Source organism: Engraulis encrasicolus, chromosome 10 (genome assembly GCF_034702125.1).
Source record: "Engraulis encrasicolus isolate BLACKSEA-1 chromosome 10, IST_EnEncr_1.0, whole genome shotgun sequence".
Taxonomy (NCBI): domain Eukaryota; kingdom Metazoa; phylum Chordata; class Actinopteri; order Clupeiformes; family Engraulidae; genus Engraulis; species Engraulis encrasicolus.
In genome coordinates, this window is record NC_085866.1 from 12,356,960 (window position 1) to 12,374,694 (window position 17,735).

The 17,735-nt window shown below is 45.1% G+C and overlaps 1 protein-coding gene and 1 pseudogene across 1 annotated transcript; one reads left to right on the top strand and one right to left on the bottom strand.

The window, feature by feature from the left end:
- Positions 1–2,264: 2,264 nt before the first annotated feature.
- Positions 2,265–10,491, top strand: edn3b (endothelin 3b). The gene is made up of 4 exons (XM_063209577.1): positions 2,265–2,595; positions 2,994–3,198; positions 9,489–9,675; positions 9,927–10,491. The coding sequence occupies exons 1-4, from the start codon at positions 2,535–2,537 to the stop codon at positions 9,972–9,974; spliced, it is 501 nt and encodes a 166-aa protein (XP_063065647.1). The 5' UTR covers positions 2,265–2,534; the 3' UTR covers positions 9,975–10,491.
- A 3,103-nt stretch (positions 10,492–13,594) lies between these two features.
- On the bottom strand, positions 13,595–17,458 carry LOC134457574 (uncharacterized; annotated as a pseudogene).
- Positions 17,459–17,735: the final 277 nt, after the last annotated feature.

The window sequence follows — 17,735 nt, forward strand, 5'->3', positions numbered from 1 at the left end:
CTAAAAAGCCGGTTTGCAGAAGAGATCTTGACCAGAGTGAGACTCTGGGGCAGCCGTGGCCTAGTGGTTGGGTCAGCCGTGGCCTAGTGGTTGGAGAGTTGGTCTTTCAATCTAGGGGTTGCCGCCCTGACCTCTCCTTACATCTCCATCCATGGCTGAAGTGCCCTTGAACAAGGCACCTAACCCCATCTTGCTCCAGGGACTGTAACCAATACCCTGGAAAAGAATACAGGTAGTTACAAGTTGCTTAGAATAATTGAAAGCGTTGAAAGTGCAATGTAATGTAATGTAATGGTTTCAAAATATACAGCCTTTTTAGCAGAATATACACCACATCACGCGGATGCCATGTGGCTCAGTGGCCTATACTAAGAAGGACTTTAGAAAATGTGATTCAATCACCTCTTAATTTCAATTTATTTGTTTAGGGGGATAGCCCCTTGAGATAGGATATCTCGTTTTCGAGAGTGTCCCCAAATTTAACCTGGTTTACTCCTGAACCAGCTTCTTAGTATAGGCCCCAGCCCCTCATACAGTCCCACTTGTTTTTGTACGATATTCTGATTGGCTCAGCCATGAGCCCACTGCCTATAATAAAGATGAACAAATGGGCACATCTAGATGGTGGGCCAGTCTGTAAGGGTCAGTCTGTAACCCAAAGACAACACAAAACAAACAAGAAAATACAAAAAACCCCAACAGAATCGGCCCTTGAGCGCTGTCGGCCCACCGGGAAAATGCCCTGTATGCCAGATAACCAGTTCAGCCCTGGATGGGAACATACAGGGCCATGGCAAGGCTCTTTGTCTGACTCCTCTGGTCAACAGCAGGCTTATGATACCAGAAATCCTCCACTGTGAGAGGCTCATTTCAACAGCTTTCCACTGATCTCTCTCTCCCTCTCTCCACACATACAAGGGGAGTGCAAAAGCATGTAGTATGGTCCTAATTTAGTGGGGCATTCTTCCCTGTCTTGCTGTACGTCAACAGTCCTGCAGTGAACTGCACCCTTAGCATGGGACCCTGTCCCTTGTGACGCACATGCTTGGCGTCGACATGGCGCACACTCGATACAGTTGGGTCAAAGACGTCCAACATGACACTGTCCTTCAGAGCTAACAGATGCTTTTGTTTACTGTAACCGTGAAAAACATGAAATCTCAGAACAATTTTTTGAAAAGTGAATGCATGAAAGCCAAGCCAAAAAAATAATTACAAAAAAACCCTCCTTTTTTGCATTTACAGTAAGCAAAAGTATCCGTTGCACTGAAGGACATGTTGGACGTCTTTGACCCAGTTGCGTGTCAACTGAGATCACCATATCCAACCTGGTTACACCCATCGGCAACATTAGAGTGGGGAAGAGTGCCTCAAATGGTCATCATTTGTATGAAATTGACAGACTTGCCATGGTCTGATTAGCCTATTTACACACATAGCCTATAATTTGTTACAATTCATACATTAGGCTCACGTCACGGTAGGCCCAGGAGTTTCAAGGAATCATTTTTTATGGTATCAGTTATGATAATGATACTTTTTCTTTAAAAAGGTCCTTAAACAATGGGAATAGAAATAAAGAGCTAATGTGAAGCATGTCCTCTCAAACATGGGCCATGTGCATTCTCTCCATTCACACTGACCATGGTCTTTCTGGGCTTTGACAAGGATGGTGTAACAAATTGTGTGGTGTCAAACGAAAGTTTTAAATCATCTATACAAGATTGAGGCTCAATTTAGATTCTGAACTCACATCTCTTACCAAAGGACTGGGCCCAATGATTTTGGAAGGCACAGTGGATCTGCTGTGTTTCACTTCCTTGAGCAGCACTGACAGCTGGACTAACTTGCACCGTCTTCAACCAACTTCAGCATCTGTGCAGCATCTGTAGTAGACCATCTGAAGATGAGAACAACAGAGCCCTTACTTTCATATCTCAGTCGGGTCTCCTTGGGCAGCAGGTTACATAGCCTACAGGTTAGACAGGAACTATTTCTACATCATTTATCAATATCAATTTGCTTAAGTGACAAGTGTCCATTTTGGAAATACACGAAGTAGGCTGTATTCTAGCTCCAACCATCATGTGTACAGAACCTCCTTCAATGCTTCCCTCCCTCAACGAATATTTTAGGAAGATCGAATAACCGTGGACACAGCTCCCCCGTGCGTGGGTGTGTGTGATTCTACCGGAGACCTCCGGGTGGTGCATATAACTGGGCGTCAAAAACACCGTACTTAGCCTCGCTGCCGACAGCGGTGTTGTCAACTTCACATCCTCAGCTTAGCGGTGAGCACCAGTCTCGGTTTGACATACGGTGGATGCGCTGGCCCTCCTTTGAACACTATGAATGAAGAGGTTCCCCAGTGGATTTTTAATTGGATGAGCAAAATCACGTCAGCGAAATGGAGAGCAATGTTTAAGAACTTGGACATATGTTGTTGAACAGAGGATTGGACGATTTGTAACTCATAAAACCCACCCATCATTTCACTCAGTGGACACCAATTACTTGGATTATATCTGTCTGTCATGGCTGGGATGTGCAATGATTTAGGAATGTTGCTCTTTGCCTGTTTGTTTGTGATGGTTGGTAAGTTTTCACCCTCGTGCCATTTTTGTTTCGTCTTGAGGATTGCACTATGGTTGTTTTGTTCGTCTGGCAAGAATTGTGCATGCACTTGTGTTAAAAAAAAAAAAAAAAAACATTTGCCAAAACTTGGCAAAAGGAATGCTAAAGATATGCAACAACACAGTAAAAACTGCAGTGTTGTAACACTAACAGAGTCGATTTAACATCTTCTAGAGTTTATTTGGTCCCCGAATAGTCTCTAAGTGTTGAATTAACACTGCATTTTTACTGTGAACCTATTGTCAGATCTTGGACAAATATCAGTAGGCTATATGAGTTTTTTTCGTGCAACCATTGTACCATTATGTGCGAATTTAACTAATTTATACAAATCTATATTATGAATGTCATCATTGAAGAGTCATCGCCAGCCAGGAGAAATCCAAATGAAACGCAATTATTCCCGAGGCGTGTCCCCCTCCAGCAGCAGGGAGCGTCTGCGCGCATGGGCCAGGACGGTAGCGAGTCCCACAGGAGAACCAGGCGCTGCACGTGCTACTCCTACAAGGACAAGGAGTGTGTGTATTACTGTCACCTGGATATCATATGGATCAACACGCCTGAGTAAGTTATCATTCTTCTTTACAAATGCATGATAGTTGTTTGCAATTTGTAGGGCCTGGTAGGCCTACACGAATTGTTATATTGTTTAACTTCACAAAAGACTATCCAACTATCTTGCTTGTTGTTTGTTTGTGTGTTTGTTTTTGTTTTGTTGTTTTTTTGTTTGTTTGTTTGTTTGTTTTTTTGCTTGCATGGACGTCCAATAGAAACTAGTAAGTTCCATTAACCTACTCACTCATGGTATGTGGTAGGAGGTTAACAGATTTGATGGCTAATTAGGCTGTATAATGGAAGTTGGTTTGGAAATTGTAATAGAAGCATAATTATTTTTTTGTCCTAAGCTATGCGTAACTCACATGAAGCAGAAGGTAGGTTACGAGACGCCTGATTGAATTGAGCTTTTGACATGGGTTGAACTGAACAGCAGAAGATGTATAGGCTATATGGTATGATGGTTTATCACAGTGTCTCTGTAGGCTGCTGTTCTCCAGGGTGTAAACAGCACGCCCACAAACTGCTACCAAATTGTCTGCCCAGATTGAGTTTTGTCAGAGTGGTCATGGAAGAGTTGGTGTTTCCTGCATTTTATTTATTTATTTATTTACTTGAGACGGGGTGGCCTTTATTTTTCGTGATAGGACAGTGAAGGAGAGACAGGAAGCGAGTGGGGAGAGAGAGACGAGTAAGGATCAGCAAATGACCCGGGCCGGAATCGAACCCGGTTTGCCTGCGTAGCAGTCCAGTGCTCAGGTGTTAGAGCCTCCGCTGGGCCGTTTCCTGCATTTTTTCATGTGCAGCCTGGTCAGCTCTCTGATATAAAGGCAGAGGAACAAACCATATGTGATCCTATGTCTAAGAGGGGGTAATAAATATCTTACTGAAATAGTGCCGTAATACGTGGTGTGAGGCGAGCTGGTTCTGGAGTGTCACTTTGATGAGTGGGCTGATCTGTGAGGATAAAGGCAGCCCCTGAACCCAGGCCCATCAAAAGGGGGAGACAAAAGGGTATGTTGTCCAGGGCCCAGGGAGGGAGGGGGCCCAGAATTGGGTCTTCACATCATTATATGTATTGAGAGGGGGGCCCTTTCAGATCCTGGGCCCAGTCAAGGCTGTCAGAGGCCCTGCCTAAACCTAATTAGCCAGTCTCTCAGTTTAATTTGGTGAAAAGTGTCTCTCCAGTAGTTTAGTTTCTGTGTATTCTGTGAGACTATTTCTGTGAGAGTTGAACTCTTACACACTGTGAGGCATTCTGAGCTACTGCTCGAATCTCCAATAGATAGATAGATAGATCGATCGATCGATAGATAGATAGATAGATAGATAGATAGATAGATAGATAGATAGATAGATAGATAGATAGATAGATAGATAGATAGATAGATAGATAGATAGATAGATAGATAGATAGATAGATAGATAGACCATGCCCATGCTTGTGGTGAAAAGCAATTTATTACATAAGAAGGGCAGAGAAATCTGATACCTTATCCAGTGGCAATTGAGAGGTGGCTATTCAGCCAAGAGAATTATGGACTAGTTCCCCCAGAGCTTGGCACATTCACTGGACTATGCAACAAATGCATCCAAGCTGTATTGCCAAGCCAATGGATGCATTGTGATTCATGATTTTCCGTGTCACTTAGATGTCGAGAGAGGGTTTGGAAAGATAAGAACACACATTTAAGTGTTTAAGTGCCAATTGCACGTTGTATGCGTGCATGTTTCGCAGGGTAAAAGTTCATACCCCTCATCTGTGGTTCATATCAATAACAGGGCTGGGTAGAGTCCAAGACCAGAACCAGTTGAGTCAATGCCGAGTCCAAAAAGATTCAAGTCAAGACGGAGTTACATGTCAGTCTCCGTTAATCAACGAAAATGAAGAATGGCAATAACGTGAATATTTTAAGAAAACACAGATGCCATGCATGTTAAGATAAACTGGTATTGGGATTGGTCCAGCTCCACTTGAATCTGCGATGGCCAGTGTTCTAAGCAAAATTGAGACAGACTCCAAAAGACGGATTAAGCCATATTTGGCAAGACCAGTGGCAGAGACTGTGTCAAATCAGAGTCTACTAGCAAGTCCAAGACCATAGAATGATGATCTGGGGCCCTGCCGTGGCCAACCGGTGGGGCGCTTGCCTGCCATGCGGCTGACCCGGGTTCCATTCCCGGCCTGGGTCCTTTGCCGACCCCTCCCCTTCTCTCTCCCAATTCTCTTCCTGTCCACCTCTCACACTGTCCTATCAAATAAAGTCGAAAAAGAAAAAAAAAAACTAAAAAAAAGAAAAGAATGATGATCTGGAGTCCGAACTCAAGTCAGAGTACTGCAGCCCTAATGGATGCCACACTTGTATCAGTCCAGAGTGTTTACAGTAGATGATGTTTTATAGGACAAAGTCTCTGTCCATGGTCCTGATTTGCACATGCTGTTTTTTATGTTTTCAATTAACTAAGTCTTCTTAATGGGCTTGGATTAAAACAAGATGTTCTGTGTGTGACGTATGATTATCAGAACTTTAGACACAGCTGTTAGGCTACACTAGAGATGATGTAAGCACTAACAGAAATGAAAAGGTATCCAATTAGGATGGGATGTATTCATCATGAAGCCTCCTAATGTCACCTTTTATTTATTTTGTCAGCTGGAGTTTCTATCAAAATGTTATTGTCTCTCTCTCTCTCTTTCTCTCTCTCTCTCTCTCTCTCTCTCTCTCTCTCTCTCTCTCTCTCTCTCTCTCTCTCTCTCTCTCTGTGTGTTTGAGGTCTCCATGGTCACTACTGGCTATTCCACATCAGTTGCGCATCCCTCATCTGAATGTGATCTTATGAGTGTCTTAAGCCTGAATACCAGCTCAGTGAGGTCAGCAATGTGCGCAGTGCAAGCAACAACATAGTGGACACAGATCAGAGAAAACTCTTCATGAATATAGTCAGAACAACTCTCTAAGTCCTCCCAGATGAGACAGCAAGGAAAGAGAGTGTGAGTGCTGAAAAAGAGACAATAGAGTAAACTTTAAAAAAAATGCGATATATAAGAACAAGAACAATTGTTTGGGAAAGAGTGAGAAGAAAGAGAGTGACAATCAAACAAAGCCAACACAAGCCAACATGGCAGTGGAAATGAGAGGTCAGACGGAGAGCAAGAGATTTGGAAAATGAGACAAATGTATAAAGCAGAAGATAGGAGCAAAACATGGAGCCGAGAATGTGATGCTGTGGTTTTATTCCGACTGCTAGCGACCGCATATCATGCATACTAGTAACCTCAGGGAGTGTTGCAGAGGCAGTCTTGTCACTGTCGGATGAAGTATTTCATGGACTGGGGTTAGCAGTAATGATGTGTGTGTATGTTCGTCACGTACTGTAAGCATATGCGTTCCAGTTCGTAACCTTCCAAGAAAATCTGAATTCCTTAAGTGCCTTTCTGTGGAAAATCCCTTATCAGATAGCCTAGATACCTTATCAGACTTAGTACAGCCTAAATAACAAAGGTTTTAGGGTCTAGGTTGATTGATCCCACCATGTTGTGATTATGTTTTTGATATAAATGAATGAATGAGTGAATGAACACCATTATTGCCCCAAGGGGAATTTGTCTCGCGTTTTGGAAGCCATACAGTAAACACTTGGATATACAGACAATTACAACAATATACAAGAACAAGACTATAAAACAAAGCATACAGAGTAGATTCAAATAAAACACAATTCAAGCACTATATCAACCTTGAAACTAAGCAGTTTCCTTAAAAAATATATTGATAAATTAATATATTGATATTTTCAATATCACAGGGTGAAACCTTTATTACAGATCTCTGCATGTACCTATCACGCCAGTGAGTCTTTGCCATTCTCTTAAAGCCTTTGTTGTACTGATTTGCTCCCTCCCAAGATATCCTGGCACGGCTGTATGAAAACATTCTTTCCACACCTTTTATAGGCATGCCAGGACCCCACTTGTCTTGTCTAAGGAGGTTGCCCAGCTCATTTGATCTCCCGGGGTCTTCGCATTTTCCACACAGCCAGGGCTCCAGTTAACCCACGTCAGTCCTTTCACTGTTATCATTATCCAAGGGAAGTCAGGTAGAAAGTAAGCCAAGCTGTGAGAAAGGAAACTCTCTTTATTTCACTCAATATACTTACCACCAGGACTGGACAGGCCATCTGGCATAGCGGGCATTTCCCAGTGGGCCATGCACCCTCATGGGCCCCTATTTTCAGAAATGTAAAAAAAAATGTTTTATTCTTTATTTATTTTATTTTTTTAACATAAAATAAGGGCCCATAGCCCTGCCGTGGCCATCCGGAAGGGCACTCACCTGCCATGTGGCTGACCCTGGTTCGATTCCCGGCCTGGGTCCTTTGTCGACCCCTCCCTGTCTCTCTCCCCATTCGCTTCCTGTCTACCTCTCATACTGTCCAGTCCATAATAAAGCCCAAAAAATATATATTTTTTAAAAAGGGGGGCCTAGGAGCGGGGCCAGTTCTGCACCGCTAACTATGAGGGGTCCCTTTAAGCCAAAAGTAGGGCTGCACAAATAATCGAAAATAATCGAAAATCATGATAAAGTAGTGAAATCAAAGTCGAAATTTTAATCGTGATTTAATCGTGGCAACAGTGACCTACTTTTGAGAGCGTCCTTGAAGCCAGAACATACTGACAGGCTGGGGTTTCTGGCCAGAAATCTGTCCACTTTAGTTTCATGCTCTTGCCTCTTACATAATTATTACAATTCACTTTATTTTGCTCACCCTGTATATAGTTCATTCTTGGTTATGTTTCATCTTGTTAGAATTTTCAAAAAAATCTGCAAAAAATCCATAATCGTGATTAATAATCGTGATTATGATTTTGATCAAAATAATCGTGATTATGATTTTTTTTCCATAATCGTGCAGCCGTAGCCAAAAGTGCCCGGGCCCTAGTTCTCCCCCAGCCCAGCCCTGCCTACCACTAGAAAAGAAGCAAATGGACAGGAAGAAAATAATGAAGAAAATTCATAGAAGGGAGGTAGTATGTATGCCATCTGGCAAACACTGAAAGCTAAATGCACACGTGTGTAGATAGTAATGCATGCTCTATGGGTGGAACAATAGATCAAGATGTGTGCAAGTGTTAGTGGGGTGGAGGGTGATGGAAGCTTCCAGATCATAAATATGCCCCTGATCCACTTCCTGCCAAGACAACAGCTACAGCTTAGAGTGACCGCAGTCAATATGTCCGCCATATGGTTAATATCACCACAGACACACACAGGTCCGCTGACAGCTTTTGCTGGGCCCAGGACAAAGTAATCTGAAAGCCCCCCCCCCCGATCCAATACATATAATGTAATGGAACCTGTCTCCATGGGCCCGGGACAACTGACCCCATTTGTCCCCCCCTACCGGCTCCCCTGCACACACACGCACGCTTCTCCATCAACATGTGTTATTGTTCCACTTCTGGAGTGCTTTTGCTCTCTCTGAAGTAGAAGTATTGGGCTCTAATGTAACAGATTACTGTCAAAAATGTCAACTTGAATATGGAAGACTTGTCATGGCTTAGCTTTAGCCATCCTAAATACACAAAACATCTTTCAAGGGCTACACCATCTAGCATTTGCGTGAATATTGCTCAACTACGGTTTGATGAACTATTATTTTGCAGACACGATGTGATCTGGTGGCAATTTTGTATATATTTTTTTAATTTTCAAAGAACATCAAAATACCTAACTATTAATATGTGGTGACAATTCACCTCTCTCCAAAGTTTGAAAGGAGGGTTTTTTTTGCTTATGTCAAAAGACAAACGGCTTTGTTTTGACTTCAAAAGTACAAGAATATGCCATCACCTGTTTTTTGTTAAGATGATTTCTTTGTATCATCTGGATATTTTGTGAAAGTGGAAAACCGAACTTTGTGATTGGCATGGTGAAAGGGTTTGGCAAAGTGGCAAATATTACCAAATACCATGCCAAAGACACTTGGCAAAAAGATGTGCAAATATGGTCTTAGTTTGGCTGTTGAGTCTAATAAAATATATATATTATCATCAATGCACAGGTTGGATGGAGAATAAACTGAACAGTTTTTAATGTCCAGATGTCTTACTGGTGCAATACATTTTACATGAAGAACAAATACGGTATCTGCTTATAGGCCATCTGTTTTATTATTATTATTTTTAGGACATACATGTTGTAAGTTTACTGTATTCAATTGTCTTGTTCTCAACTTAGAATGCCATTGACATGCGCTGTGCGAGTGGATGTAACATGTCGGTTGCTTGGTCTTTGCAGGCGTACTGTGCCATATGGCCTGTCAAATTACCGTGGCTCTCAGAGACTGAGGCGGTCCACCGGGAGACAGACAGAGGAGGAATTTCAGAGGTGTGCATGTGCAGAGCAACAGGATCAAACATGCAACAGCTTCTGCAGAGGGCATGGCATTGGAAAGAGCAGTTCACAGACATCAGTTATGCATCAGGTAGGCTATTTGAAAATGGGACAGCATGATTTTTTTTTCAGCACAGACCTATTCTCCTTTTTCAAATATAACTTCACCTCAGTGAACTGCACGGTTCAGTGTTTTTTTAGGGCAACCTATTTAGCCGTGGAAGGCTTTTATTGATTTAACTTCACGATATGTGATTTGTATATTTGCAATGTGTCTACCAGCATGTCACAAAGACATAGACATAGACAACGAATGTGATCAGTTGTTTTCTCATTTTATAGGTCCAGGCCATCTTCCCTAGGCCATCGCTAAGAGGCGAGGGACCTTGATGAGCCGACATGTGCTCTGACGCCCTTCTGACACAATATAATGTGTGTTGGGTCAGATACATGGAGAGGATTGAATGGGCTGATGTATTTCACAAAATGATCTTCATGGTTTAGGACGGAAAGAGGAAAAACTAGAAGAGTGCCTTGGACTCCCTTTTTGATAAGAGGAAAAACTATTATTCAAAGTCGAAAAACCAAAGTATGGAATGCCAATGGACGACCTGAACTGCTGGCATTTGTTTGTGGACAAAGCCTGGCTGAAAGACAAGGACTAAAAGGCTAAAAACACCTTTTTATCACAATCAACCGGCATGTGCCTCCTAAATCCAAAGATAATACCTTTGATGTCTGCAGAATGGGAAAATGGACTGCTTTGAGTTTGTGGACCTACCTGTTAGTGTACATATTGTCTCATTGGCCATGTGTTTTTTACATGAATGTGAGAAGATCATTTTTAAAAACATGACATAACAGTGTGTAAATGTGCAGTATATATAAACGAAGCTGACGGAATTGAAGCTCATGGCTTCAAATCATTCTGGTTCCTCTTGTCCAACCTCTGGCCTCTTGTCTCGGTGCCCTCCGTGGAGAAAACAATAAGGATTCCTCACTGTCAATAAGGGTTCCTTGCTGTCAATAAGGTTCCTCAATGTCAATAAGGGTTCCTGGCTGTCAATAAGGATTCCTCACTGTCAATAAGGGTTCCTGGCTGTCAATAAGGTTCCTCAATGTCAATAAGGGTTCCTGGCTGTCAATAAGGATTCCTCACTGTCAATAAGGGTTCCTGGCTGTCAATAAGGTTCCTCAATGTCAATAAGGGTTCCTGGCTGTCAATAAAAGTTCATCAATGTCATTAAGGGTTCCTCGATGTCAATAAGGGCTCCTAGATGTACATAAGGGTTCCTCACGGTCAATAAGGGTTCTTGGCTGTCAATAAGGGTTCCTCGATATCAAGTTCCTTGATGTCAATAAGGGTTCCTCGCTGTCATTAAGGGTTGCTTGCTGTCATTAAGGGTTGCTTGCTGTCAAGTATCACAGAGTAGCTCCCGTTTATTCTTCCCCCCATTCAATATCCTAATTGCAAATGATAGAATTCATTTTGATGCATGTTTTTGACATTTACATACAATATATTGAATTAAATGCATTAGTGACATCAAGCCTCATGTCACAAGGCCAGAAGACAGAGGTCGGAGGAAAGGAAGGGAGGAAGCAGAATCATTTGCAGCCATAATTAGAGTATGTATCCCTTCATGGAGTCACAAAGTCTTTTCGGTTGCATCTTTAAAGCTGCAAAATTCCAATACAGCCTTTCCTTGGAGGAGAAAGTGATTTTTTCATTAGCGTTGCAAGCACTCATACTGCAACATGCAGTAATCTGACAAGATACAAAGTGTAAGAATGTATCAGCAAATTGTGTATTAACCTTATGCATGCCAATTAAGCCATGAATATTCATGAAGGACTATGTCTGTGATAAGAATAAATGTACGCCTTGTTATTTCGTAATTTCCTGAAGGTATTTGAGAATGTTAATTTATATAACAACTATCTGCAAATATTTTGTTTAAATATAAAGCACTATGTTCGCACTGAACTATATTTACAGACAGTTGTGTGTGTATGTGTGTGTGTTTTTTTTTTAATTGAGTGATGTGTGATGTACTGTCACAAATGCTTAGCGTCACAGTGTATTAAAGCAATTTATAATATTCACAATACTTGGAATGTTTGTTAGACCTGATTTAAGACAGCACAAGGGATGGTAACAGGAATTTATAACAGGAAAGCATAACACAAGGGTTCAAATTAACCACACCTCTATGATACTATCACTTCCAAACAGCAACAGAATCAAGTGTTGGTTTTCACAATTGTTAGCATGGATGAAATACGTTGTACACGGTGTGGAAAGGGTTAAATCGCCTCTAGACCTCTTTACATTACAAAAAAATATTTTCTTACCTTTTTATGACTCATGGTGAGCACATAAGTTCTGTTGTTAATTAGCTTCTTTTGACCTCTCTGTGCTGTGGAATGTTCACATGTTGTGATATTCTCAAGAGTGTCATGCATCAAAATTCAGTCCGTCTTCTCGGGAGAACGAGAAGGGCATTCAATTGCTACTGTGTTTTTTTTTTACTGCTGTCTAATAGATCGTATGCACACAATGAACTGGAAAATGTTTGAAAAGCCAGTGTAGAAATGAAACTTTGCCAGGATATATATCCCATCATTCTACATTTTTGTCACGGTGCACGGTGATTGTAGCCAAAGATCTCTCATTTCATGCTTTAAGCATATCTAATGCAGTGAAAATTGGTGAATTTTAGGTCAGACCAACACAGGAGTCGTATGTAATCATGCCCCCATACAAAAACTCTTGAATAAATCCAAGTCAGACGTGGGAGGTTTCAGGTCAACAGAGGAAAAGGAGCTGTCTCATCCAGAACACATTTCATGCACCGTTAAGTTGCCTGACAATTTATCAACCCCCTCCCCCCCCCTCTCTCTCTCTCTCTCTCTCGCTCTCTCTCTCTCTCTCTCTCTCTCTCTCTCTCTCTCTCTCTCTCTCTCTCTCTCTCTCTCTCTTTCTCTCCCCCTCTCTCTCCCTCTTCATGGTCTATTTTCCCATCCTCAGAGATCCTCTCCTTTAGACTTGATCCTTGCTGCTGAGCTTGAGATGAGTTTTTGCATTTGGGGGGTCTAAGTGATTTACTTTCATGTGCTGTCAAGGGCACCTTCATGGAAACCATGCTTGGTCCTCTGTGCCACAGAGCAACTGCAATCACATGCTCTGGAATGGACTGGTTCGAAAACTCAGACCGTGGCCCAGCCGTGGGCTGTGGCATTAACAGCTGGGTACTGGACTGCTATGGCGGCGACCCAGGTTTGATTCCGGCCCGGGTCATTTGCCAATCCCTCCCCATCTCTCTCTCCCAGCTAACTTCCTGTCTCTTCTCCACTGTCCTATTGTGAAAAATAAAGGCTTAACAGACCCCAAAAAAAAGTATTTTTTGAAAATCGGATCGGGAATTTCAGCCAAGACCGGTCCGCCAGGCATGGACAGAGACAATGAAGCCAGTGACAACATTTGTTGTAATCCAATATGAGGTTTTTTTGACCATATCAGCTAAAATGAATATCTGAATTTGACGCGGAGAAGTCAGCTGTAGCGGCATGAGGACTGATACTGATAGGCCTACCACTTCATTGAGGGGAGGGACAGGCCAAAATCATCAACAGTCCACAAATGCCCTGTGCGCCTTATGGCCAATCCAGCCATGACACTGCTCCACATGACAAAGAGTCTAGTAGAGGAATTCTACATGCAGAAAATATTTTGCTCACAGCTGAATAAAAATACACCCTACTACATGGAGATGATGCTGAGGTTAACGTTTTCTTCAGACATTTCACTGGAATAGCGTTGGTGACATGCTGTTTGGGCATTTTTACAATGATACAATTCATTGACACAAGACAATGTCCATGTATCATTACTTTCGATATTTGGAGCATTCTACATTACATCATGCCGTGTACAATGAATCAGACAGTAATGAACACTTAAGAGTCAAATTCAACACTCCTAGACTTGCAATACACCTTGTGGTGCAACCTGGACACATCTTCAGTGACTCTCCCGCGATCATTGGGTGTTTCGGGTCTTAAGTCATACACCCTCACCGGGCGACCCAGCCGGGGGTGATCAGTTCCCCGACTTGTGTCCAGGTAGCGCACTACGCCACGCCTCACCCCTCCTCAACCAGAGCCACCGTGAAGCCCTCTCTGCTGCTTCCAAGATGTTCTTGGTGGCTCTTCTCCTGTGCAGTCCGCGAATTCCAAGGAGCCCAAGGACACGGTGTAGGGATCTGCCCGCGAAGCCTCTGCAACCCACCTCTATTGGCTCGCAGCGGGCACTCCAACCATTCCTCCGGCACTCAACCACAAGATCGGCATATTTTGCTCTCTTCCTCTCCTGAGCTTCCTCCATTCGGTCCTCCCAGGGAACTGTTACCTCAAGGAGCACCACCTGCCTGCTGGACGTAGACATCAGGGCGGAGTGTCGTAGATGCGATGTTGTCTGGGAATCGCAACTGTCTCCCCAGATCAACCAAGAGCTGCCAGTCCCTTGCCGTAGTGAGCAGGCCCCCTTGGGTCTTCTTGGAGGGTTGAGGTTTCTCGCCTGCTCGGACAAAAGCAATTGCGCTCTTGGTTGGTTGTTGCCCCTTGCTGACACTGATGCCGGTGCAAATGGTGTCTGCTATTGCCCGCAGGACTTGGTCGTGGCGCCAACGATACCTGCCATCTCCCAAGGCCTTTGAGCAACAGCTGAGGATGTGTTCTAAAGATCCTCTCTTCTGGCAGAGCTGACACACAGGCGAGTTTGTCAGGCCCCAGGTGAACAAGTTAGCAGGGCTTGGGAGTACGTCGTAAACCGACTGGACAAGAAACTTGAAATGGTGTGGCTCCGCCTTCCACAGCTCAGTCCATGTGATCTTGCGGTTCGTGACATGCTCCCACTTGGTCCAAGCCCCCTGCTTGCTCATGCCCACTACTCTGCTGAGGCGAGCCTCTTCCACCTCTGCCCGAACCTCCTCCTGTATGAGCTTCCGCCTTTCCTTCCCTTTGGCTTTGCTGAAGCAAGGCTTCGGGATGCTGCCCAGCCCTGCGCGCCCTGTGGCCACAGTGCCTACTAAGGTACTGTGCCGCAGCCTTGCCTCTGCTCTCTCCACTGCGTCATGGGCTCGCCACTTCCTTCCTGTGCGAACCTCCACCCCTGCTGAGGATACCTTCCCATCAGAGGAGTCTCTGTAAAGCAGGACCTCTCTGGCTCGGGCGACCTTGAACTCCTCGGTGACACTGCTGAACGGAAGCTGGAGCTTAGTCCCATGTCCGAACAGTGCTATACTGCTCAGACTCCGTGGCAGGCCCAGCCACCTGCGCAGGTGCTGGCTGATCTTTCGCTCAAAGCTCTCCACGGTTGTGACTGGGATTTCATACATTAGCAGTGGCCAAAGGAGACGAGGCAGAATGTTGTGCTGGTAGATCCAGGCCTTGAACTTCCCGGGAAGCCCACTCTTGTCTACCGCTGAGAGCCACTGGTTGAGGTCATCACTGGCGGTCTGGCGTGCCCTGGTGTCCTTCAGATCGCCAGTGAAGAGCTTTCCAAGGCTCTTCACTGGTTTCTCGGATACAGATGGGATGGTGGTATCTCCCAGCCTGAATCGGAAGCGGTCCGTCACCTTCCCTTTCCTCAAGACCAGGGACCTGGACTTCCCAGGCTTGAAACTCATTCTTGCCCAAGAGATGAGTCGGTCCAGACCTTGCAGGAGCCATCTGCATCCAGGCACTGATTTTGTGGTTACCGTGAGATCATCCATGAAAGCTCTTATCGGTGGCTGCCGGGTACCAGATCTTGACAGTGGTCCTCGACACTCCACTTCTGCTGACTTCACGAGCATGTTCATGGCGAGGGCAAACAGAGACACAGAGATCGTGCAGCCAGTGATGATTCCTTTTTCCAGACGATGCCAATCTGATGTTGTTGCCCCAGAAGACACCCTCAGACTAAAATGGTCATAGTAGTCGAGGATGAGGTGGCGCACTTTCTCTGGGACATGGTACTTACACAGGGATAATTCCACCAGCTTGTGTGGAATAGACCCGTAAGCATTGGCAAGGTCCAGCCACAGTACTGCCAGATCGCCCCTGCTCTCTCTCGCCTCACGAATCAGCTGGGTCACTACACCGGTGTGCTCGATGCACCCTGGGACTCCTGGGACTCCTCCTTTCTGCACCGAGGTATCGATGTAGGAGTTCTTGAGCAGATATCTCATGAGGCGATTGGAAACGATCTTGAAGAAGGCCTTGCACTCTGCGCTGAGAAGGGAGATTGACCTGAACTCCTCGATGTCCTTGGCGTTCTCCACCTTGGGGATCCATACTCCTTCTGCATAGTTCCACTGATGGGGTACCTTCCCTTTCTTCCAGATCACTCTGAAGATCTTCCATAGGCGCTCCAGCAGGCGGGGACACTGCTTGAAGACCTTGTATGGAACCCCACTTGGGCCTGGTGCTGATGCTGCTCTGGAAGCTTTGATGACTTCTTTGACTTCCTTCAGGGTAGGTGCGCTGATGTCAAACAGGGTGCTGGGTTCGGGGGGGCATACTAGGACATCACAGTGGCCGAGGTCTTGGTCTCTCATGCTGTCGCTGTAGGTGTTACTTATGTGGCGGTTGATGTCTTCCTTTGGACACGAGAGCTGACCACTGCGTTTCTCTCCCAGCAGTTTTCTTGCAAAACCAAATGGGTTTGCAATGAAGGCGCTGCGCTTGCGAGCCCTCTCTTTGCCCCTCTTCCTGTGCCACTCTGCCCGGCGAAGGGTGAGTAGCTTCTCCCTTAGCATACCCCTCAGCTCTGCCAAAGCTGCCTTCTCATCGTCGTTAGCCTTCTTGTACTGGCTCCTTAATATCCTCAGCTCCTTTCTGAGTTGAGAGATCTTCTTCTCACGCCGGTTTGGAATTGGTGCTGTTGAAGTCTTGGTGGCATGTTGGTCCTTGATGCCAAACCTGTCTGATGCGATGCATATTATGAGTGTGCTCATTGTCCTGAGCCGCTGCTCTACATCACCCTTTGCTGCTGCTTCAAGGGCTGAATCGACATCGACATCAAACTGCTGCCACTCCGACTCCTTGTTGGCAGCGGGCCACAAAATTCGACGATGTTCCGATGGCCTGCTTTGGGGTGTCACCGGTGGTGCATGGAGGCTCTGGGCACTGTGGGGTGTCTCCGGGCCTGGATCCTCCTCCGTCTCACCAGATGCTGTACTGGGTACTGGCACTGTGCGTTGCACCACAGGATTCCTTAAGCAGCGCATCTTGGTCTGATGTATCTTAAGACCTGTCAGATTTTTGCAGACCTTGCCACATTTGCAGACTGCGCTCATAGTCGATTGTCCATTTGCAGGGGTCATTACCAGAAAATCCGTCCGATTAGGGTGCTCATTCTCCCCCCCTCTCGGGCACCCTTGGGGGTATATCTCTTTAGGGTTCATCGTAGCGTTGTTCGGGTGCTCCCTTGCGGGAGCTGCAGCTCGGGATGCTACCCCTCCCTGCCCCAGTTGCCGTCTCTCCGAGCTGTCCTCTGTCTCTCCAGCTGTCACCACACTTTCGAGGTTGTCATCCAGTCTTTCCTGGAAGTCAATGGCAATGCCATGTTTGAATAGACTTGCAATACACCTTGTGGTGCAACCTGGACACATCTTCAGTGACTCTCCCGCGATCATTGGGTGTTTCGGGTCTTAAGTCATACACCCTCACCGGGCGACCCAGCCGGGGGTGATCAGTTCCCCGACTTGTGTCCAGGTAGCGCACTACGCCACGCCTCACCCCTCCTCAACCAGAGCCACCGTGAAGCCCTCTCTGCTGCTTCCAAGATGTTCTTGGTGGCTCTTCTCCTGTGCAGTCCGCGAATTCCAAGGAGCCCAAGGACACGGTGTAGGGATCCTTAGCGCCTACTCTCTAAGTGCTGAACTAACTCTGCAAGATGTACTCTTTCAGTAACTGATGCTACACACCTTCAGTTTTATTTGGTGAAGAGAGGAGCGCAAAAAATTTGTTAAAGCTTAACAATACTGCTGGGGATTTTAGAGTCATCGTTGAAACTTGAGCTTCTTCAAAGTGGAAAAAGCCCAAAGTGGTAAAACCAAAACAGTACTCGTGTGGCATGATCACTGCGGACAGCAGTAGGGAAAC